This window comes from Triturus cristatus, chromosome 6 (assembly GCF_964204655.1).
Source record: "Triturus cristatus chromosome 6, aTriCri1.1, whole genome shotgun sequence".
Classification (NCBI taxonomy): domain Eukaryota; kingdom Metazoa; phylum Chordata; class Amphibia; order Caudata; family Salamandridae; genus Triturus; species Triturus cristatus.
Genome location: NC_140589.1, coordinates 1,772,579,706 through 1,772,602,855, shown reverse-complemented (window position 1 = coordinate 1,772,602,855; position 23,150 = coordinate 1,772,579,706). Strand labels below are relative to the sequence as shown.

General features: G+C 44.7%; 1 protein-coding gene across 1 annotated transcript in view; it reads right to left on the bottom strand.

The window, feature by feature from the left end:
- Positions 1–23,150, bottom strand: part of ELP3 (elongator acetyltransferase complex subunit 3) — a 797,912-nt gene that overhangs the window by 725,258 nt on the left and 49,504 nt on the right. The window contains exon 4 of the mRNA XM_085613064.1: positions 18,599–18,669. Within this exon, the coding sequence (XP_085469190.1) occupies positions 18,599–18,669 (71 nt within the window). The remainder of the gene's footprint in view (positions 1–18,598; positions 18,670–23,150) is intronic.

Below are 23,150 nucleotides of genomic sequence, written 5' to 3'. Positions count from 1 at the left end.
GACGACACACACCCCCACTACTTTAGACAAGACCCGACAAGCCTGACAGGCAGATATTCCCGACCTAACGGACGACGACTGGGCTGAGGCGATAGCCAGCCCCAGGGGCGCAGCTGTCTCCACACGCTATAGGCTCATCCTGTTCAGATGTCTGCATCGAGTGTATTATACTCGGGTTCGTCTGTGGCGGATGGGGGTCATTCAGTCCCCTGTATGGTTGCGGTGCGTCTGTGAGGAGGGGTCCTTCTTCCATACCGTGTGGACTTGCACGGCCCTGCAGCCCTTTTGGAATAGAGTCCGGTCATGTCTCAGCGAGGTGTTGGGGTGGGTGCTCCCATTGGATCCCTGGTTGTTTCTACTAAATTCCACAGACGACATTGGGGGGGAATCGCTACAAACAGCATCTACTGTTTCTTGCCCTTACTATTGCCAAGAGAGACATAGCGCAGTGTTGGAGGTCATCCTCTCCCAAGCAATGGAACCACCTCCGAACAGGTTGATACGAGGGGCAGGACCCTTGATGGCTGTTTGACTACAGGGCTACCCCGCAGACGGTAGTTTTCCACTTGGAGTCGATACCCCTCTCAAAACGGGATGGAGTGACATACAAGACTAATCAGTCTACGTGAATTGATAAGGAGCGTTAGTTGCCCTTATCCCGAATAGTGCAGGGAAATCTTCTGCCTTACCCAATCCAGGGGGCATTATTTTCCGCCCTGAAGAAAGTCCAGCACCCTTCATGGGGCTTAGCAGGACTAGCATGTTGGCTATAGGGTCTTAGGACCATAATATCCCAATTGACCCTTAAACTTTATTTTATTATCACCCCTGACAGTTCCAAGAATAAAAGGGATACTGGGAACTGCTGTGGGTTTTTAATCTTTATCCCCCTGGCCAAAAACATCTTCTTAAGAGCTCCCTGAGATATGGTCGAGCCCACCTCGACTTGTAGGCGTCGAGGTGTCCCAATGATGAAGCATGACACCACTAGGGTGTGTGAGGGAATATAAAACAAAAGGAGTTGCCTCCTTCCCCACTGAGTAGTGGTGTTCTGTCCTGTCTTCATTTAGGGACCTCAACGTCTGGGAACTCTAGGTCTGTTCAAATACAACTCGCAATCTCATTTTGAGTTGCTGTTGGGGAGTACTTCTGGTATAATAGCATCCTCTCCGACGACCATGGGTAAATGGAAGGCTGCACTGGATCGGTGTATGGGAGCTGAGATTGCTGTCACGATGGGCGACGTACCGGGGAATTGACTTGCCCCCTCTCCCAGAGGAAGATTCGTAAAAGCTACCCCTGGCCCACCGCCCTCTAATATCCCGAACTATGTTGTTTGCCTATATCACCGCCTTATCGGACTGAATATTGGGACTCTGGTGTATTACGTACTATATTTTGGGATCTGACCACTGTCTGTATATTGCTTATGTTGCTTGTATTTTTGGTTTACCTGCATGTTTGGCAGGGGCTGTATATTTTGGTGGAAATAGGGGTCATCGCATATGCGTTCCAACTGATTTTGTATGCCATTGTGGGGCTTTCGCCCGATATATTGCAAAATGACCAAATAAAATTTGTTGTTAAAAAAATGGACAATGTTTCCGTGGTCCGGTACGTCAATCACTTGGGGGGCCCCCGCTCCTGTGCTTTGGCAAACCTGGCGAAAGATTTTTGGGCATACTGCCTGGCACATCATATCTCGGTGACAGCGGAGAATCTCCCGGGTCAAGCCAACCAAGTGGCGGATTGGCATTCGAGGCATCTGGTAGATTCCAGTCAGTGGAAATTAAATCCTCAGATATTCAGGTGGCTGGCGAGCCTGTGGGGCCCGTTTACATTGGATCTCTTTGCATCCCGCTTGGATAATCAGCTTCCCCGCTTCTTCAGCTGGAGGTCGGATCCGCTCGCAGTAGCCACGGATGCGTTCCTGCAGGACTAGAATTTGGTGAAGGGCTACGCCTTCCCCTCTTCTCGATGATAGTACGGTCGGCGGCCCAAAACCACCACCAGAATGCGGAGCTGGTAATGGTGACATCGTTTTGGAGGTCTCAAGTTTGGTTTCCGGTTCTTCTAGGACTTTCTTGGGATTTTCCAATCGTACTACCCCGGTTTCCTCGGCTCCTTCTAAATCTGAACGGGGAGCAGCATCATCTAGTCAACGAGGGATCTCTCTGCCTTGTTGCATGGCAGCTTTCAGGCAGCGTTGGTCGCTCCCAGGTCTTTCGGGACCAGTTGAGGAACTCTTATGCAAGGCCTGGGCTAACAGCACCTCGAAACACTATTGCTCCGCCTGGATGAAGTGGATGCGTTGGAGTCTTGGACGGGGTCTGGATCCCATGGTCACAGTAGTCGTTTCCCTCTTAAACTTCCTGGCAGAATTGGCAACGGCCAGGTAGGTATGTCGCTCGATTAACACCATTCGTTCCGCGATTTCAGCGGCCCATTGCCCGGTGGAAGGGGCCCCCTTAGGAGAACATCCTTTTGTTTGTAAGCTCATGCGGGGCATTCGTCTTTCATTGCCCCGAAGCCCCGCTATTCCGCCTTGTGGGATGTTAACTTGGTTTTAAATCTATTCTTGTCCTGGCAACCGTCGAATAAGTACCTTTCTTTGAAGGAACTTTCAGCCAAATTGGCTATGCTTTTGTGCCTGTTCTCTTGTCAGAGGGTGTCCGATGTGCGCGCTTTAGACATCTCAGTGCGGGTTTTTTCCCCGGAAGGGGTGACGTTTACGGTGACTCTCCGGACTAAGCCTCTTACTCAGTCGATCTCTTATCCTGCTTTTTTGGACGTCCCCAAGTTGTGTGTCGTGGATTGCCTTAAGGCTTACGAAGACCGTACTCAGGAATTCCACCCTCCGGGCGAACGTCAACTTCTTATTGCCTTACGGAAACCGCATAGAGCAGTCTCTTCCCCCACTATAGCCCGGTGGGTGTGTTGGGTCATGCAAGAAGCCACTCAATCCCTGGTGCTTTCCAGACTGGACTATGGGAATGCAACCCTCACAGGAACAGCAAAATCCCCCTTAGCCCCTCTGAGAGCCACTGCAGCAGCCAGAATGGTCACCGGAGTGAAGAAATTTGAGCACATTTCATCGACACTCAGAGATTTAAAATGGCTCCCAATTGAAATGCATGCCAACTTCCGAACTGCCTGCCTCACGCACAAAGCCCTGCACACTGGGAAGCCCGCCTACCTGGCCGCCAAACGCAAGAAAGCCAGCCAGACAAGGACCCTCAGGAGCTCAAACACCTTACTCCTCATCCCCCCGAAAACGCGCAAACAAAAAGCCTCTTCTCGATCCTTCTCTGGAAATGCTCCAAGAATCTGGAACTCCATCCCAGTCCAGATCAGGACTAACCCCTCCTTTGTAAAATTCAAAAGGCAGCTCAAAGATCTCTTCCTCAATCGCTCCCTGCCGAATGGATAGCTGCCGCTTAAATGCAGACGTTTGCCCACCACACCATTCAGTCACTCTAAGTCTAAGAACTCTACCTCACCCACCTACCAACTTAGTCCTGCTTCACCCCTGTGTATATCACTCCTTTATTTTTTAACTTTTTGGATATTAAGGCTGCATTCTGCTCTGAGACTCTCGACTCGCAGCGAACCAATATGTATACTATTGCTAAGTTTTGTATTGATTTCCCATCACCTTTGTTGTGAAGCGCTCCGATACCCTCGGGTCTGGCTAGCGCTATATAAAACTCCCAAATATTAATGAGAAGCGGGTATTGACAAAAAGCAGTTCGGTGCTCATTCAGCCAGAGGTGCAATGGCTTCTAAGGCCTTTTCTCGGGGAGCCCAGTTGGAGGACCTGATGCGGGCCGTTGATTGGTCCTCGGATTCCACCTTTAAGAAGTTTTACTTCAAGCCAGGCTTGGACGTCGCTCAGTTGGTGGTAAGCTTTGAACTAGCATAATTGGAGCCTCCAGTCCTGACAAAGAATCGAAATTTGCCTAGCATTGTAACAGTAAGTTTTAATTCTATTAAGGACACGGAGGTGAGGATTATCCCACCCGTGGCACGATCTCGTGTGCGTAAGTAAAAAGTGTTCTTCAATGTTCATATTCCGTATCTGTTTTTTTATTGCCTGGTTACCGGCTTGAAGTTTGGTTGTGCTTGTTGTTCTCGCACGTAGAGGTTGTCCATGGTGAGCCTTACGCTCTCTTTGTCTCTTGTAGGGAACGATGGCGCAAAAGAGGGCCAGTAAAGATGTTGCGTAACTCGCGTGCAGAAAGAGGAAGGACAGCCAAGATGGAGGGTCGATGTAGAGGACATGGACACTGTTGAAAGACTTGCTGGACATTGCCCCTTGGTACTATGGGATTTGTAGTCCTGGTCGAGTTCTCTTGTTTATGTAAAATTGTTGTTTTTCTTTTTACCCTTTGGAAAACAATAAAATGTAATGCTTTTCTGGCTGCTGAGAAAATTGGATTAGTAATAAAGCGATGAGAGAATAGCATAATCCTCTCCTCCGTGTCCTTAATAGAACTGAAACTTACCGTTACAATGCTAGGCAAATTTCGATTGTGAAGTCTATCAGAAAGCAGCTGATACAAAGAAAAGGCCAAATGCATTTTCATTTGTGAAAGGACAAACTCATGGTGGCAGGCTCTAGAGTAACATGACTAGAATTACAATTACCTCCTCATGGTTACCAAGAGCAAATTAGTAACTTGATGAAGAAGGTTTTTTTTAATGAAGATGGAACTAAATGCTCCTACTGCATTAATAAAATAGTATATTTTACCCACTGAGCTGTAACTATAGCAAATCATTTATTTTGTATTAGATTGTATTGCTAACAAAATGAATAACCAAACATATCTCAGTGTTATAGCATAATAAATGATATTATCATTGCATAAATTGTCGGTAACAGCCCAGTCATGGCTTTCCTCATTAAAGCCTCAGCGACACAGTGTCCCACCCCCTCCCCAATGGTTAAGTGATACTCTGCAACAGAGCTTTCTCTGCAACAGAGCTTTACATGTTTAACCAAGAGAAACACGCAGCACATGCATTAATGACATAGGTGCAGTTTAGAATGTAGTATCGTCTCACACGTGGCTGCTGAGGAAGACAGTCTGAAATGCCGTGGCCGTGGCTAGCGAATGGTCCTCCGACCTCATTCTTAATAAGTACTCTGTCAAAGGGTCTCAGATAACTTACGCAGACGTTTCTGGCTGCTCAGTGCAATAGAGCAGATATGAAAGCCACATTTTCGTTGTTCGAGCTCTACCTCTGCCCCAATATTTAGATACCAGTCTCTTAGTTCATAGAGGAGCCAGAAAATTCAGCTTCCTGTGTACTTTCTCCATTCCCACCACCCAGTCCAACAGCGCTACCTTAGAACATGTATAGATAAACCAATCATATCCGAAAGGTATTGCACACATAAATGGTTTGAGTAGTCATTTGGGCAAGGACAACTCCATGCTGAGTGTATAAAATCAGCCTCACCCCTTCCACATCTTGTGAAGTGGGATTGGGTGGTCAAGCTCATTCTGTACCAGCGAAGTGGAGTGTGATATAAAGCATATAAGCATTTAAAGTGTATCATGCGGAGAATGCTACTTGGTGTCAATAATTATGTTAGAGTGCAGCAAAATTGACGGTCTTTATCCGGTTTGCAGCATACAACATAGTTTTCCATTTTACTTTAGACCTCGTCTCACAAATGGGAGCATCCTGATGCAGTAACTGCATTTATGATGGCTGAAAGCCTCCTTGGTGAGGTGGTATTAATCACTGTTTCCAAAGGAAGGAGAGGCGAGGATTCCTGCGGGAAGCAAGGCATGATTGCATTGGACGTGGCCCTTAAACAACTATATAAAAATACATGCAGCAGTGTGAACTCAGAGGATGCAATGAATGTGTGTAGGTCCAGAAACATACCTTCTTAGTATAGATCCCTGAATTAAAGGTGCGCAGCTTAATTAACCGCGCCAACACTTTTGGTTTGCTATTTAAGATCAGTTTACAGCACCTGTGTAATGGCATGAAAGGAGAATTTAGAGGTCCCTGTCCCTTTCGAAGATTAAAGCATGCCAAGCGATTACAGTACAATTCGTGGTATGTATCTCAGACGAGCACTTATGTGGGGTTTGACATATTTTCGTTTTCAACAGAGTCGGTGCGGCATTATTCATTCTACGGCAAGGCGTGCAATGCATGGCTGTGGGTAGTTAGTAAAAGGCAATAATGTGCCTGGGCGCAGTAGTAATAGAGCTCCATATCTGGAGCAGCGAACCCTCCCGGCTCATATGGTAGTCATTATATCCCATTTTAAGACCGGCTATTTGTTTCCTCAGACTAATCAGATCAACAAAGATCGCAAGATTGAAAAGGAAGCTCTAGTAAGAGGAATGGGAATATTTATAAAAATAATACAGAGTCAGGCGAAGGATTAGAATTTTACACAGCGCGATGCGGCCGGCCACGTATGTGAGCCTGACCCAGTGTTCTCTTTCCTCCTCCAATTCGCCTTCCCATACTTCTCTCTTATTATGGTTTCTTTGTCCCTACAGATCTATATTCTTAAGTATTTAACTGAGGACTCACTCCAATGAGAAGTTAGATGTGAAATTTGGGGTGCTGTCAAAAGGAATATCACCGGCTTTGACCAGGTTATGGTTGTCCCTGCCTCCGCATCTTGCGGCCGCCCTAATAAATGCATGCAAGGTTTGGCTCAAGATCGAAGATATACAGAATCATACTATCTGCATATAAGGAAATTAGTATTGGTTGTGATGGGAACTGTAAAGCACAGTGGGAGTAGTGCTGCCACGGTTTGGAAGCAAGGGGTTCCAGCAAAAGTACAAAAAGGAGGGGGGATAGGGAGCAACCCTGGTTGTTCCCTGCCTTATCTGTATGGGATCAGAGAAAGTCCTGTTTAATTTAATACACACTGTATGGCTCGAGCACGGGATGTGAATGGAATCAATATAAAAAAGGGGGAGCCCCAAATGTCTCAAACAGGGAACAAAAAGGACCACTCTACAGAGCTGTAGGCCTTTGTGGCATTCAGCAGCATGTCTTCGGATCCACATAACGCAATATAGCAAATAGTGTCCACAAATTATTTACCTGTGGAAAATTTCAGTACTCAGAACTGCAGTAAGCACTTGGGGAGGTCATTTAGAGTTAGGCAGAGCTCCTCCATGAATGTAGTGACATCCAATTGGCAGGCTCCTGCCATGCCAAACTGACAGCTCTTTCACCCCATTCAGAGGTGGAGCACTACTGAGTGTGCACTGGTGGAGCTTCTGCCTGCTATGCATCAAAGGGCATGTGCACTCGCCACCAAGTAGTAGTAGCCCATGCACTTCAAGATCCGCCTTGCAGGACACCAGCAAGGAAAATGAACAAATTGCCACCATGCACAGTAAGAAAACCAAGCCCCCTGCGAATGGGGCTGAAACTTTGACTTTTGAATGAAAAGGAAGGATGCCACAGCTGCCTGCACAATGTGGGGAAATGGTCTGTGCAGAACCTATTGAGGGGTTGCAGATCTTAAATGAGAAACAAACCTGCCTCATCTCTGGGAAAGGGACAGATTCTATGGCTCCCAGAAGAAAGTGTCCCTGAACCACTCTAAGAAGTAATGGAGATGTGGAGTGGTTTTTGCAGTGGTTCAGGCAAGACATGGGGCACAGCTGTTGTGGACAATCAAAAGCAATCTGGATTCACGTTTGATCTGGATCCATTTGATCATGAAGGAAAGTCTAATCCTCCACTCCGACTGGACTGACCTACCTCTTTTGACATTTTTTTCCTTGATAATTTTGGCACGGTTTGACAAATCTGCACAAATCTTTAAAAAAAAAAAAAAGAAGTTCATGCCCATGGGTCAATCACATTACATTTTTCACAGATGCATGAAGTGGGGAGGCCACAAAAAAGTTGTGTTCCCAAAAGCGTGATTGCCCATTTTAATTGATTTGATAGGGGACTTTGCTTTTTGATAAAAAAGCAGCAAAATAGATTTACAACAAACCTGCCACAAAGTTAGAACTTTACTCAAGAATTGGGCTTTTGGTGGTTTGATGTAAATCCGTACAGTAGTTTTGGAAAAATGTGCATTTAAAATAAGAGTTGGGCATGAAGATATTAGATTTTAGAGATATCTGAATGTTTGGCTAGTTTACATAAAATTTGGCAGATTCTTAGCTTGCTCTTTATAATATTTAATTTGCACAGATTTGTCAAGTGGGGGCACTTTTAAAAGGGGAGTGGGTCACAAACCTCTTCATCTGCTAATGACAATTCCACCAATCCACATGAAATTTGGCAGATATTTAGTATGCTCCATCTTCTGTTGATTTTGTTTTTGTAGTGAAAAAGAAAATACTTTCTATATTGCAAGAAATTGTTATATACAAGCACTGAATAATGTTTCAGGAGAAATTAATTAATGGTTGTACAGCGACCAAAACAGTGTATATGTATTAACTCAATAGCTTATGATTTGGGCCTATTTTAAACTCTTTCTTCTGATTGTAAAGTTTATTTATGTTGCCGCCTTTGTTGTATGATACTTATATAAATATTGTCAACAAAGATTTTTTTGTAATAAACACAATATATTTGATATTCATTTATTTGTTTCACAGTGTTATGATTCATTCACAAACACTATGTTGAGCGAATTGGGTGAGTGTGAAAATAAGTGATAGTATAGATTTTCACTGAGGGGGAATACCTTCTTTTTTTGTCTAGGTTATAAACCCAGTGCCCTCGACCTGAAGGGTTGCTCTGATTTATTAATTATTATTAGGACAAGAAAGTTCCAACTTTATAGAAGTGGCATTTTCTGAATTGTGACTTAAAATCTGAGTCTACCATTAACATGTGTTTCAAATTATAAAACATTTAAGTGTAAACACCTTATCTCCATCGGCTCCCAATCCAAAGTTATCACTTATTAATTGTGATAAGGTAACCCAGTGTTAGTCAATGGGAGAGATCGGATAGGCAACAGAGAAAAACTACTTTCAGAGATGCCAAGATAGGTCAAACGTAAGTAAATATCCTCATTTTAAATAGAATGCATCTTGCTCTATGAACCTTTAGGGGTGAGTTATAAGTATTAAATAGGAAGGTTTAGCCCGGCAAAAGGTTTATTTTGCCAGTTTCAAATAGCAGTTTAAAACTGCACTACAGGCAGCAGTGGCAGGCCTGGGACAAAGGCTATTTTAGGTTCACTTGCAGCACTTAAGTTAAAGGCTGTGGGTACAGGCAGTACCATTTACTAGAGACTTACAGGCAAATTAGATGTGTCAATTAGGTGAAGTTGAATATTACCATGGTCAAAAGGAGAGAGCACAAGCAATAGCACCCACCCACCCATCCCAGGACTCTCTCCCAGGTAGGGAAAAAGGCACGACATAGCTCTGGGGATTTCAAAGACTTTATTGCTGTTCTTGCGCAGGTGGGTAAATGAAGTCAAAGAAACGCTTTGGCAGTCGCGTTTCAGCCTTCAACTGGCTTCTTCAGTGCCGGTTTCAATCGCTCCTTGATCTCAAAGGGGGGCCAAACGCTGTGGATCTAATAGCGTGGCAACTCACAGCCAGGTGGTCTCTCGCCCCTCCTCAGCCTTAACGATGTTCAGGTGCCTTGCGCTCGCCCAACCAGACAGATGCATGCTGGTACTGGAAGTCCTCTGAGGAAGTCCATTCAGTAATAGGGCATTTCCTAACACCATGTAATGTCTCAACGAGTTGGCTGTAGGTCCCCAAACCGCCACAGGTACCTGGAAGGGTTTGGCCATTTTTTGTGTCCCCTTGCTAGGCAATCACTGTTGCCTCCTCTCTCCCCTTATGTGGAGGGGGCGACGCATAGCAGTTTTATGCACAGTCCAAAGTGCAGGCTTCCCACGTTGCTCCAGAACGAGAGGGCGGTCGTCAGCCAGTGCCCACTTGCTGGCAAAACATGAACACCAGGACTCTCTCCAAGGTAGGGAAAAAGGCACGACACAGCTCCGGGGATTTCAAAGGCTTTATTGCTGTTCTTGTGCAGGTAAATGAAGTCAAAGAAATGCTTTGGCAGATGCGTTTCAGCCTTCAATTGGCTTCTTCAGTGCCGGTTTTAATGGCTCCTTGATCTCATATATATTTTCTACTTAGAAGTGGCCTGCACTCCGTCCAAGTAGGGACCCTCATTTTAGTCAGGGTAAGGGGATTATACACCTAAAATAACTCCTACTCACCCCCTTGGAAGCTTGTCACGAGGACACCACACCAGCTTAGAAAAATAATCAATCTTTATCCGAATACAACAAGACCAAAACAACAATAATGCAACATACTCAAGCGAAGATGTGAATTTTTCAAAGAATGTTAATAGCGCCAACTGGGGCTATCATGGCGTCATGACCACCAAAGCCAACAGTTCAATCAGACTTCGGCGGAGTCTAGAGCCTGCTATGGCGTCGGGGAAGACCCACAAACAGTGCGGTGGAGTTGAAGCGGCCTTACGGTAAAGTGTAGCGGTGAGGAATTGAGAGGCTTCGGTGCAGAAGTTGGTGAGTCCTTGAAGTCACACGTCTTGTAGGTTAAATTTTGTGCGGTTACAGTCAGAAGCATCAGCGGTGTCGTCCCCAGCAGTGCATCGTGCAAGTCACAATGCGGTGTCCGTGGCTTCAGTGCAGGCAGCGGCATGGTGTAAATTTTGGAGTTCTTGCGTCAGAGCTGATGGCGCTGTCGTCAGCTGCCCAAGGCTGCAGTGTCGTCGAGGACGGCAAGGCAGTAACAACGATTTCGGTGCAAGCAGTGGAGTTAGTGACGGCGCTTAGGTGGGACCAATGTTGCAGTGTGGTCGAAGTCGGTGCAACGAGGCAGTGGCCACGGTGCAGGTAGTGACATGAATATCAGTGAGACGTCATCGTCAGTGAGATCAGGTCTGCGGTGCTGTTGAGAACAGTGCTGCGCCCTCCCAGCGAGCGGTGACAACAGCGTCATGCAGGGAGCAGCATCGGTGAAGGAGTCAGGAATACTTTTCTTGAAGCTACAACCCAGCAAACACATCCGTTTGCCCAGAACTGGAATTGGCACCACTTGGCAGGTCAGAACTCCTAGCAGCAGAGTACAGGTGCTGTAGGTGAAGGCGAAGTCTTTGTGTCCCTGAGACTTCTTAACAGGAGGTAAGCACACACAAGCCCTTGGAGAAATTTGGAAAGCAGGATCAAGACAACAAGGTCCAGTTCTTTCACTGCTCACAGACAGAAGCAGCAACAGCAAAGGGGCAGAACTCCTCCTGACAGCTCTTCAGCTCTTCTTGGCAGAGCCCTCAAGTCCAGAAGTCTTCTAAAAATGTGGGGTCACAGCTCCAGTACCAGTTTCTGCCTTTGAAGTAGGCAAACTTCAAAGCAAAGTCTTTGTAGGGCACAAGATCCTGCCTTTCCCTGCCCTGACTCCAAACACACAACAGAGGGTTGGAAACAGCTTTGAATGAGGATAGGCACAGCCCTATTCAGGTGTCAGCGCAAACCCCTGCCACCACTCTAGCTCAGGAAGACCAATCAGCCTGATGAAGGGTCAGCAATATATGCAGGGCACACCTCAGCTCCCTTTAGGTGACTGTCTAGAGTGAATCCACAAAACAGCCCAACTGTCAGTCTAAACCAGACATTGATTCCAAAGGCAGGCAGGCAGTGGCACAGAATGGAAAAGCAAGAAAAAGCCCACATTCTAGAAGTGGCATTTTTAAACACGCAATTTAAAAAACAACTTCAGTAAAAGAGGTATTTTTACATTGTGAGTTCAGGGACCCCAAACTCCAAATCTTTATCCCTTCACAAATGGAAGATACACTTGTAAGAGGTTACAAGACAGCTCCAGTGATAATCTAAGGGAGAGATAGTCCTTGAAATAGCGAAAAACGAAATTAGCAGTATTTCACTTAACAGGACATGTAAAACACACCAGTACATGTCCTACCTTTCAAATAAACTGCACCCTGCCCATGGGGCTACCTTGGGCCAACCTTAGAGGTGCATTACATGTAGAACAAGCATTGGCATAGCCAATAGGTCTCGCCTTTGGGACCTTATGTGTTTAGCCATGCAACAGTTGCGTAACTAAATACTTATAAGGTCCCAAAAGCGAGACCTATTGGCTATGCAAAGCGGCCATGCACTGTAGCTCTAGGCTGGCCTGGTAGCACTTTTTGGAGCCCTCTCAATAAGTCTCGCCAGACCAGCGCATGCGCTGGGTCAGGCGAGACCTAAAAATTGGTCCACTTGCCAGGTCGACATGGCAGTTTAAAACTGCCCACACATACACTGCAGTGGCTGGTCTGAGACATGGTTGCAGGGCTACTCATGTGGGTGGCACAATTAGTGCTACAGGCCCACTAGTAGCTTTTGAATTACAGGCCCTGGGCACATGCAGTGCACTTTACTAGAGTCTTACCAGTAAATCAAATATGCCAATCATGGATAACCAATCATCAAAACAATGTAGACAGAGAGCATTTGCACTTTAGCACTGGTTAGCAGTGGGAAAGTGCACAAAGTCCTAAAACCAACAAAACAGGTCATAGAAAAATAGGAGGATGTAGGCAAAACATTTGGGGATAACCCTGCAAAAAGGGCCAGGTCCAATACAACCTTCTTCCAGCCTAAAGTCAGAGTAGACTAATCAATACCTTGATGGACTTCCCTGCTGAGGGGGATAGTAAATGGACCCTGGCCCGCAATAGCAGGGGCACATTCAAGTTCTGTGCCTTTCTGAACCCCGTGGGATCCCTCTGTCAATACTCTGTAAATGTGTAAATGTATGAGTGCTTATATAGCGCAGCTGCGACCCTACGGGTATCCAGGCGCTCTGACCAGACGGGCCCACTAAGCTAACCCATGGGGAATCCTCCTCCTCACCTGTGGATCCTATCAGTGCAGCACCCAACCTTACTTTTCACACAGATTTCTCCCAGTAGACAGACAGTACCCCCATGGCCAACACAGTGGTGTGGCCCATTCCACACCCGGGGTGTGACTCCTGTCCCCAGACTCCAGAACTGTCATGGCACTGGTAGCATCCGCCCTGCACAGTTCACTCACCAGTGCAGGGATGCTAACCTGCAACTGGTCCCCCAACCCAGGGTCTGTCCCCTTAGGCTGAGCAGGTGCCTGGCAAGTCAGGACTTCCAGTGGAGTACACCCACCTCCTCCAAGGGAAACACTTATTTTAAGTGTTGTGCAAGAGTCTGCTGGGCAATGGTCTCCTGCCCTCTGTCCATCTGACAGCGCATGGAGTCCCCCCAAGCAAGAAAATGCCTTGCCAGGGTCTGTCCTGGGAGTGCTCTGACCTCAGAGCTGGCAATCCCTGACCCACTGGTCCTCCCACTGGGGGACTGTCTCCCTCCCTCCCCTCTCCATCTCGACTTTTGTATGCACCCTTCCGGAGTGATGCTGCCAGACATCAGAACTGGTGGGACGTTTGTGACAGCCATACCCCCAGCTCTCCCGACACTACTGGGTCCCCCTCAGGGGATGGCCTCCTGGTACAGACTAGGCTCCCTTCCTGGTGCTCCCTCTGGGACCCATCAAGGCCCTGGGAGTAGGTGTTGGGCAACCTGGGCCTTTGCCCACCTCCACCTCTCCTCCTACCCGGAGAAGGGACATGGGAACCTCTACCCATCCCACTACACTGAGACCTATCTGGACTTCTGTGAACCTCCCAATCCCTAACCTCATCAGGATCACTCCCAAAAGCCACTTCAGACCCTCTGGCATCCACCAAAAGGTCTGCCTCCAGTGCAAGCGCCCTGGGGTCACAGATAGCTCTGGAAAACAATGGCTGAACATATGCTCTCCAGCAATCAAATTGTTCAGTTCCTCACATGTTACCCTTCACCCCACCATCCAGTGCCTTGAAAAAGTACCCCACATCACCCTGGTGAGACAGTATCCGACTGTCTCTGAAACTCAAACCACACTCTTCTGAGGTGTCTCCATAGTTCCTTACCAAGGCTTCCACAGTGGGGGAACACCTATCTCTGTCACTCAGTCCTAGAGCCAGTAGAGTGTCTCTCCCATCTGGATGCCAACAGTCGAGATATCACAAACTTTTTAACCCCTTCATGACCACTCTGAGCACCTCTCTAAATGAAAATTTCTTAAAAACTGCTGGATAGATTTACACCAAAAAAACAAAAGCAAGCTTTTTGACAATGTCCTAACGTTCTGCCAAATTTGGTTTAATTCCATTCAGCTGTTTTTTCCGATTTGCTTCCCAAACTTTTCAAAGACAATCAACATGGCAAATCAATGTTTGGGGTACGCGAACATACTTAGGGCCAAGCACCCTCTTCCTGGCATTGGAAATACCCAATTTAGGCAGGTGTGCACTCCAATGGTGTTTAGACCATTGATTCCCCAATTATACGTTAGGTGAAATAAGAGTGTCTTCCTTTTTCGTAATAAATCATAGTTGCATGCCGTTTGTATGTGACATTCACTTATTTGAAGATAAGTAATTTGAAGTGTGATGTCGGACTTGAAAGCAGCAAAAACGTGTTTCGCCCCTCGGGCCGATATGCCTTGTGCTTTCTCAAGACTTTGAGAAAACTAAAGTAAATTCACGTCTTCAATCAAGTTGTGGTTTAAATTCTGTTTACATCTGACAGCCAAAAAGGAACGAAAGCACGGAGTACTGGATCTGGAGAAGATGAGGCAGGCATCCAGAGCTACTTATTCCGTTTTGTTTAACAGTTCAAAAGCAGTATTTTTCTCATGATGAGGTGGCATGCTGACAATACATTTGATGCAAATTCTTAATTATGTTTGGGTACCAGCTCCGTGACATCCAGGGCTTCCCTGCAGCTTCCTCAAGCTTGTTCCTCTTTAGCTGTCAGATGTAAATAGGATTGAAACAACAATTTGATTGAAGACTTGAAGGGATTTACTTTTGTTTTCTCAAAGCCTTGAGAAAGACCCAGGCATATCAGCCCTACGGGACAAAACACATGTTGGCTGTTTTCAAACCCGATATCACACATAAAATTAAATAAAAAGTGAATGTCACATACTAACGGCATGCAACTATAATTTATTACGAAAAGGTAAGACACTCCTACTTCACCTTCAATCATTGTTTGGAGAACACCTCTCAACCCCCTATTGTTTCTGCTTATCGGAAAGGCGAAAAAATTTCCAGCAAGGAGCTGAGTTGAACATTTTTGGGAAAATTTTGTGTAGAACCAATGTATTGGCGAAACAAAAAACATTCTTCCTATGAAAACTGACCTAACTATAACGACACAGTGGGACCCACCACTGGGTGAGATACATAAAAAAAAAAATCTTAAGGATAAGGTTAAGCACATAGATTTTTTTTTTTTAAGTTAATACATACACTTGCCTTCGATATATGTCCGTTGCGATGTACTGATTCCCAATGTAATGCCTGTGATGTGTTATAAAGGTATTCTTACTTCAATAGGTCAAAGGTCCTCACAGCATACTTTGATTAGTGTTTTGAGATCTGTTTGACAATGTAGGAAACCTTCCCAATGGTACCAACCACCTCATAATGTAAGACTGCATTAAGTCTGCGTTCTAATGTTGATAGTAGTATTAGTAATAAGTCTTCCTTTAGAAACTGCCACTGTCTGGCTTCCTGACGGTTATGTTTCTCTTTGTTTTTGCAGAGTTTTAAAAGTAATTTCTACAATGGTAATATATAATCTAACAAGCTGCTGGCATCTGTTTGTTCCTCTAGTGTTCACAAAGTACATTAATAGGGTCTAAATCAGTCTAACAAACCAGTGCTCAAAAGGAATAAACCCCCAGTGAAGACTATGGTGCGATTTAAATACAACTAGGGCTAACGGTAACAATTAGAACAATCTTTTCCTTAGGGTCTCACAGCCTCTTTTACGTAGCTGACCTCTGCTCTGTAACGTTTAAACTTTAAGAACAGGTCTGGCACTGAGAAGTCTGTAATCGATTTGATGCAACATCACAATGCCCCACTCTTTGACAGTCATTTCAATCGGTCTCCTATCTTCCTACTCACTCTCTGGATTCTATCTATGCTTGAAGAGTATCAGATTGTGGAAGGGCTGATAGTGTCCTGCTAGACATGATGGCTCTGAGCAGGAAAAGGCAAGACTCATCCATATCCGAGTGACTGACCTGGAAGGTGTCAAGGTTCTATTTGCCACTGAAGTGGGAATTTGGTATAAAATTGTATTGCTTTAGAACCATGTGTAGGGTATATGAAGAAATGGCCCTGGCTGTGCCAAATTAAAGTTATGCATATAAATCAAAGTTCATGCACAGCAGGTATGGATGGCTGTTAATGGTGATGTGCTGTTTTACTCAGGTGAGTCTGATTTCTCCTCTGGCTTTCTTTCAGCCTTCTAATCCCAGCTATCATTTAAGTGTTCATTAGTCACCTCATCTAGAGGGTCAAAATGCATGGGGCGGAATGTCGGTCTTATCACTTGGTTTGTAGGGATACTCTGTCCCAAGTGCCATCCTAGGTTTGGACAGGCCAGTGACTACAGAGAAAGGTGGAATGTGTCTCTTTAGTCCAAGCCAAGAATCCTATTAGTGGCTTGTAGGTCACACTACCATTAGGTCCTTGTTTTGAGAACTTCTAGGTGGGGACATCAGGATGGTGGATAACAGTCTACCTGAGGTCTATTTACCCTGAAAGAAGCCTATTGTTTCTAGTTCTTGGCTGAAGGTGTTAGGTGGACTAGCAGGAGGAGTCTGTCATGATATCTATGCTCTCTGCTGCAAAATCCCAATTATCTGCAATAGCAAGCTTACGAAGGGTCGAACACAGACTGATTTGAAGTGATAGATTGCCTCTCTCTCTCTTTAACCTTTATGTGAGCTAATTCAGGAAGCATCTGTAATGAGACTGCACGCAAATAATTATTGCTTAATTTCATAATTTACTCCCTATTAAATATACTTGCTGTATTTGTTCACTGTTTGATTGATTCATTAAAGCCCTGAACTACTGGTAAATATAAACTCTTCTCAAGATTTGGTGCTAGAATCTAGGGGAGGGGCAGTAGACAAGCAAGAGACGTGTCCCTAGTGGGTTTTTGCACCACTCTTATTACAGAGAGATGGTTTCTGTTGACAATGGTGTGGACATACTTTTCTTGCCGAAAACGAGAAAATAAAAAAAAAGTACAACAGTTGCATGGCCCACGCTAGGGCATTTAGAATCATTTCACAATGGCTGCTTCAATTAAATTTTCATGTAACATTGGGTAAACTACCATCAGAAGTTCATGTTTTTTTCCAAAAACATGTCATGTTTGCTAGTGTTACATCACTTTCCAAGTATTTTAATGAAGTCCAATTTGAGGATCAGTTTTTTTCAATCTTGGTTGAAAAGTATTCACATTATGTTTAAAATATTTTAGGGGACTCTAGAATCTTGAAGATAAACCTCCTATTTGTAAAGAAATGTAAATCTCTTCTGCCACTGGCCTGAATTCCCTGGGTCATTTCCTTAAGCCTGATGGAGAAAATAACCCTTGAAGCAGTCAAGGAACATAGTGGCTCAGCAACTATGACTGCTACTCAAAGAGGCCACCCGAACTGGATATATGTGGGATAGAGGATGTCCACCAGTAAAGGGCATAAATGGCAGAGTGTGTTTCAGAAGCGCTCACTTCAGGAAGACCTGATAAGTTGGGTGATGGGTACTTTTTTCTGATGGCTTTATGTACATTAGGGTAATCCAGTCACACCATAATTCAAAGTATTGTTCTTCATCAGAGTTTGTGCACACACTAAACAGGAGACAGGGTAGCACATCATGTAGTATACTGCTCGTTATTCATGTTCGCAGATTGTCTCCCACATACATTATTTGGTAGCTCTGATTCTCACACTGTGCCCGAGTACAGCATGAGTATGGTGTGTTCAACCAGATCCCGATGACTGTCAATCATAGTCTGACACTGAATATTTCTTCTGTGCCCGCTAATGTTGTTTCTGTCACTCTGGCAGATTTAAACCTGACACTACGTATTTTGATCTATACTACAAAAAGTGTACAATCAAGAGGCACTGTAACCGTTCTGCTAATGTCGCCCTTCTGAAACACCACACTTTTCTACACTGTCGCCCCCTGGCCTTGAAGGACACATGTGGAGTAGTCGCCGGGGAAGTTTTTTCCTGTTTCACATGTTAGACCTGAGCTGGTGATATCAGTGATATTAGGTCACCCAGCTACACCAATGCAACAGGCAACAACACCTGACAGTGGTGTGCTTTACTGCTTGGGTGAAGAGGGGAGACTGTGAAATACCTGTATGTGAATATGTAGAGTATAATTATGTTTACTAAAAACAAAAGTCCGACTTCCGCTGGACCTAAAATAACTACACAATGTGGATAGAAACAGAACATTTACAATTACAGGCAGTGCGGCCCGATACATTCCCAGCTTCATTTTTTTTAAAACATGTACACACATTGTTTATTTCTGAGCCAATATATTCAGGAAAACAAATCTACACCTACAGCTTTTAAAATAAATACATGAATCTCACATTTAAAATCAGTTTTTTCTTTTATTTCTTTAACAAATGCTACCTGTGGCACATGAGGAATACTCACACACATATATTTCCTGTAAACGTAATGTGGGGACATCTGTGAGGTTTGCACATGACTGCAACAACAGCAATCTGCAAAAAAAGCATGACAATTAGAAAATGTGGCTTTTTCTAAAGAAAACGGTCAATTTTGCATGACTTTAGTTTATTCAGACTCAAGCAACAGTGGGTGAATTTTGCAGCAACCGAACTCTAACTGGGGCACAGAGCTAGAATGTTCATTTATAGGCTGCACATTACACCGAAACAGAAATTTAGTGTGTGCACGCACCTGTGCTGGGAGATAGCAGACCAATCTCTACAACAGCAGAGCGGTGTACAAGAAGATGGGGTGGGACACAGTTCTAGCAGGGGCACACCACCAAATACAGGTACTGAGGTGGGTGAGAATCTGCTATACATTTGCCTTCTCTCTCTTGTTTTTTAACAGTTTTATATAGCACAAACTTGACCCGAAGGTATTCGGTATCAGAGCGCTTTACATAGCACTAGCTGCGTTACACCAGGACACATTCATGTTTGTTAGGCACGGGGAGATTAATGATTAATTGATTTGCCCAGAATCACAAGATGTTCAGCATCACTGCCGAGTCTCGAACCCGGTTCCCCAGATTCGAGGTCGACCGCCCTAACTGTTAGGCCAACTCCTCTCCCAGTTAATCGCTTCTTACTGCTCAACTACATTAAAAATATACATCCTTCCCCACCTGGATTCCTAATGTGCTTCACAGACCTAGAAAATGTTAACATCTGCTGGCAAGAGTGACAGGATTCATTTAAAGGATGTATTGAAAGGTCAAGTGGTTGACCTCTTTTAGTTTACCTCAGTGGCGAACTGATTAAGGTGACATTGTCTCCCTCTCAAATTGTAAAAATTCCATAGGCCTAAAAACTTTGAATGGTATCTAGATCTGAGCTTCTGTTTGTGGTTTAGTTTTCATGTGCACAAAAAGCAATGGTATTCCATCATCAATGAAGCAGTTTGAAATAAAATGTTCAAAGATATCATTTTAGGTACACTTTTAGCAACACATGATTTAACTTTAGACTATACTTGCCCGATTTGCGTTGCAAACAAAATAATGTGTATTTTTCTGCATTGTTAGACCTGTCTGCCTTTTGTGTGGTCTTCCCCCAAACCTTTTGTCTTCACCCCTCCTGTTTGATGAAATTCATTTTATTGGGTTTTTGCCTTTTCCGCTGCTAACCAGAGCTAAAGTGCTTGTTCCCTCTCCTCTGAACATGGCAAAATTGGCTTACACCTAATTGGCGCATTTAATTTACTTACAAGTCCTTAGTAAAGTGGTACAATATGTACCTAGGGCCTGTAAATAAAATGTTACTAGTAGGCCTGAAGAACATATTGGACCTCTCACTTAAGTAGCCCTTCATTGCAGTCTGAGTGAAGTTTTAAACTGCTAATTTCGACCTGGCAAAATAACCCTTTTGTAAGATCTAACCTTCCTTTTCGATACATATGTCACTCCTAGGATAAGAGCTGAACAGTTCACAGGGCAAGATGCAGTATATTTACAAAGTTGGATATGGACTGTTGAGTTTTACATGTCCTGAAAAAAACTCTTACATTTGTTTTTCACCAGTGCAAGACCTACCTCTCCCATTGGATAACATTGGTTAACTTATTACGTTTAATAAATGATAATGTTCGATTGGGAACAAGTAGGAATTTCACGTTTATAGTCAAATGAACTGTAATTTATAGCCCTCTTTAATGGTGAAGTCAGAATTTAAGTCACAATTCTGAAAATGTCACTTTTATAAAGCTTGCATTTTTGGTGCTGACAATTTAGTGCCTGCAGCCTGTATCCAGGGTCATATAGATGGGTGTATTCAGTAGTTGGCCTTTGTGTATTCCTCCCAGACAATGAGACAAACGGGGACTAGGTGTGGACAGGATGGGACAGCCTGCCAGTATAGTTGGGGCGGAGCTGTTCCCTGCCCCAATTACAGTTCAAAGGAGCTGCCTCCAGCACACTCACAAAGAACGCAACACCAGTCTATTGTCACCCTGACCCCATTAAGCCTGGGCAGGGGAAGGATGCAAATTCCAGAACAAGATGTCGGGGTTGGGGGAGTCTAGAACTTTCAAAGCTGGCACCAGATAGAACTATTGGACCCTCACATCCTGTATAATCTTGGACCGGTGGACACTACAGAGGAAGGACTGCCCTGCTACTTGAGAACTGCCCTACTCTCTGAGGAGGAAGACTGAACCCGCCCTGCTTCCTTCATCTCAGACTCCAAGGGTCAGCTGGCTCACCTCCTGTTCTGAGCTACAGGGACACAACAAGCTCCAAAGACCTCCCTATAATTGCTCAGCTGACCTGCTGCCACTGGACCAGCAACTGGCCCTGCCTGAATTATTCTGGCCTCTGCTAGAGTGAATCCCTAATCCCTAATAATTACCACCTTTCCTAGTCCTGGGCCCTTGGCTGGCAACAGAGTGCACTCCTCTGAAAACAAAGGGAGAAATGCTGAAGTTTTGGGCTCTTTGCAACCACAAAAGGGTTCGTTAGCACCAAGATCTTGCCGCCTGTGACGATGGCCAACACGAAGCTTCGGTGAACCCGACTCTTTGTGCTACAGCGACTGCATGCGATAACCAGCAATGTCAGAAGTGCACTTCACATTACAACATTGACAGCCCCCGTAGCTCCAGGAACGACCGTCCTAAACGCCCGACAGGACCTGCGCACTACATTAACGACCATCCGTGATGCCAGGCCTGCTCTTCATGTTACAGCTACGACTATCCACAACACTCGCCTTGCTCCTTGGAGCATGCTCCACTGTGAACTGGGCTCTTCAAGCCGGACTTTGAGAAGGTAACTTTTTCAGCCTATGCTCCATCGCAGTCGGCCTGAACATGTGACTATCTCCCAGTCTACCACGACCAGATAACCTTGAGTGTCGCTTCGTACTTTCAGGCGCTATACTTAGCTAAATCTTTAAAATTGCATCTTTTCAACTGATGGGATTTTTTACATTCCGGTCTCATTTTATTTATTAAAATGTACTCTACTTTCCTAACTTGGAGTGGGATTTTTGTTGTGGAATATTTTCACTTTATTACTGTTTGAGTGCTGCATAAATACTTTACATGTTGCCTCTGAGTTAAGCCTGACTGCTTTGTGCCATGCAACCAGGTTAATTTAGCTACTTTGGGAGGAGGGGGTGGGGGGGTAGGAGGGGGTGGGGGGGTGGGAGGGGGTGAGTTCACCATGAAGAGTATTGTGGTTGGTATTTTAGTAGGGTATTCACCCCCAATCAAACAATAAGCCAATTTCTCACAAGCATGTATGGTTACTTGTTCCTAATCTGCATTTGAAAAGTTGGTAGGGCTGGCGAGCAGTAAATCACTTATCAGCTTGATGGCCCCATGTCAGAGGTGATACCTTATTAGCACATAGGACTTCACATGGATATAGTATAGATCTCACACCCATAATAAAAAAAAGCAACTCTACAAGTCCCAAAAGGCAAGTTTCTGGTAGTTCAGAAGCATGGTCTGAATGAGAGCACGAGATTTGACAAAGGGGCAACATGGCAGTAATGCAGCCACCTGCAAGGATTGTCTCTGAGAGATATGGAGTTCCGATCTCCACATCTCAGACCAGTGACTGAATGATTAGCAGTGCAGGGATACTTGATCACATTTCAGGATCATATCTGACAGACCGGCTGCCATGTGTGCATCCACAAAGAGGATGTAGTTTGGGGCCGAGAAACTCATGGCTAAAGCATTCTAAAAACAGCTGAATGACTGCCTCAGCTTCATGTGATCCAGATTAAGTAATTGTAAAAATAAAGAAAAAAGGAACTTCTAGACAGCATGTTCAGTCAGGGGATTCTTTTAGAAATCTTTTCAGTTACAGTTCCCCGACATAATATCCCTAAGGTAAGACTAAATCTTACCTCCCTCCATCTTAGCTTATGGAGGCTGCCATCATCCTTATTTTAGACAATGGACCTCGCTATATTCCCAGATTTATACAGAACCATTTTCATCTATGCCATTAGGCGCAGATGTCGCCAGATCTTAACTTTCTAGGAACTGTGATATCGTCAAGTTCTTGGATTAATGACATAGATACAACATCTAGGTTGACATTCGTCTGGGTCTCATGTTTACTCTTCACTATGTCAAAGTTATATAAAAACACATACAGACATAACCAAACTAATTTAGTCTGAATAGATGTCATTTTGCCCTTTATGTACATAAGGAAACGTCTGAAACGCATACTTTAATACACGTAATCTATGTCAGACATTCCTAAACTTATGTCAGAAATTCCAATCTCTGATAAGATTTAGGATACAAGGATTGTCACTTGACCACTTGTCGAGAGAGGTCCTTCACCTATATTATCGTCCGAGATTCTGGCAGAGACAGTCTTCCCTGCTGCCAGTGCACTTCACATTTCGCAGGTGATTAAACTCGCCTGGAGCTGATAAAGCCAAGTCCCAGATGAAGACCGACTGACTGCTACCGCAGTGGGTGTTTGCCCTTTGTGGGTAACACTCGTCAC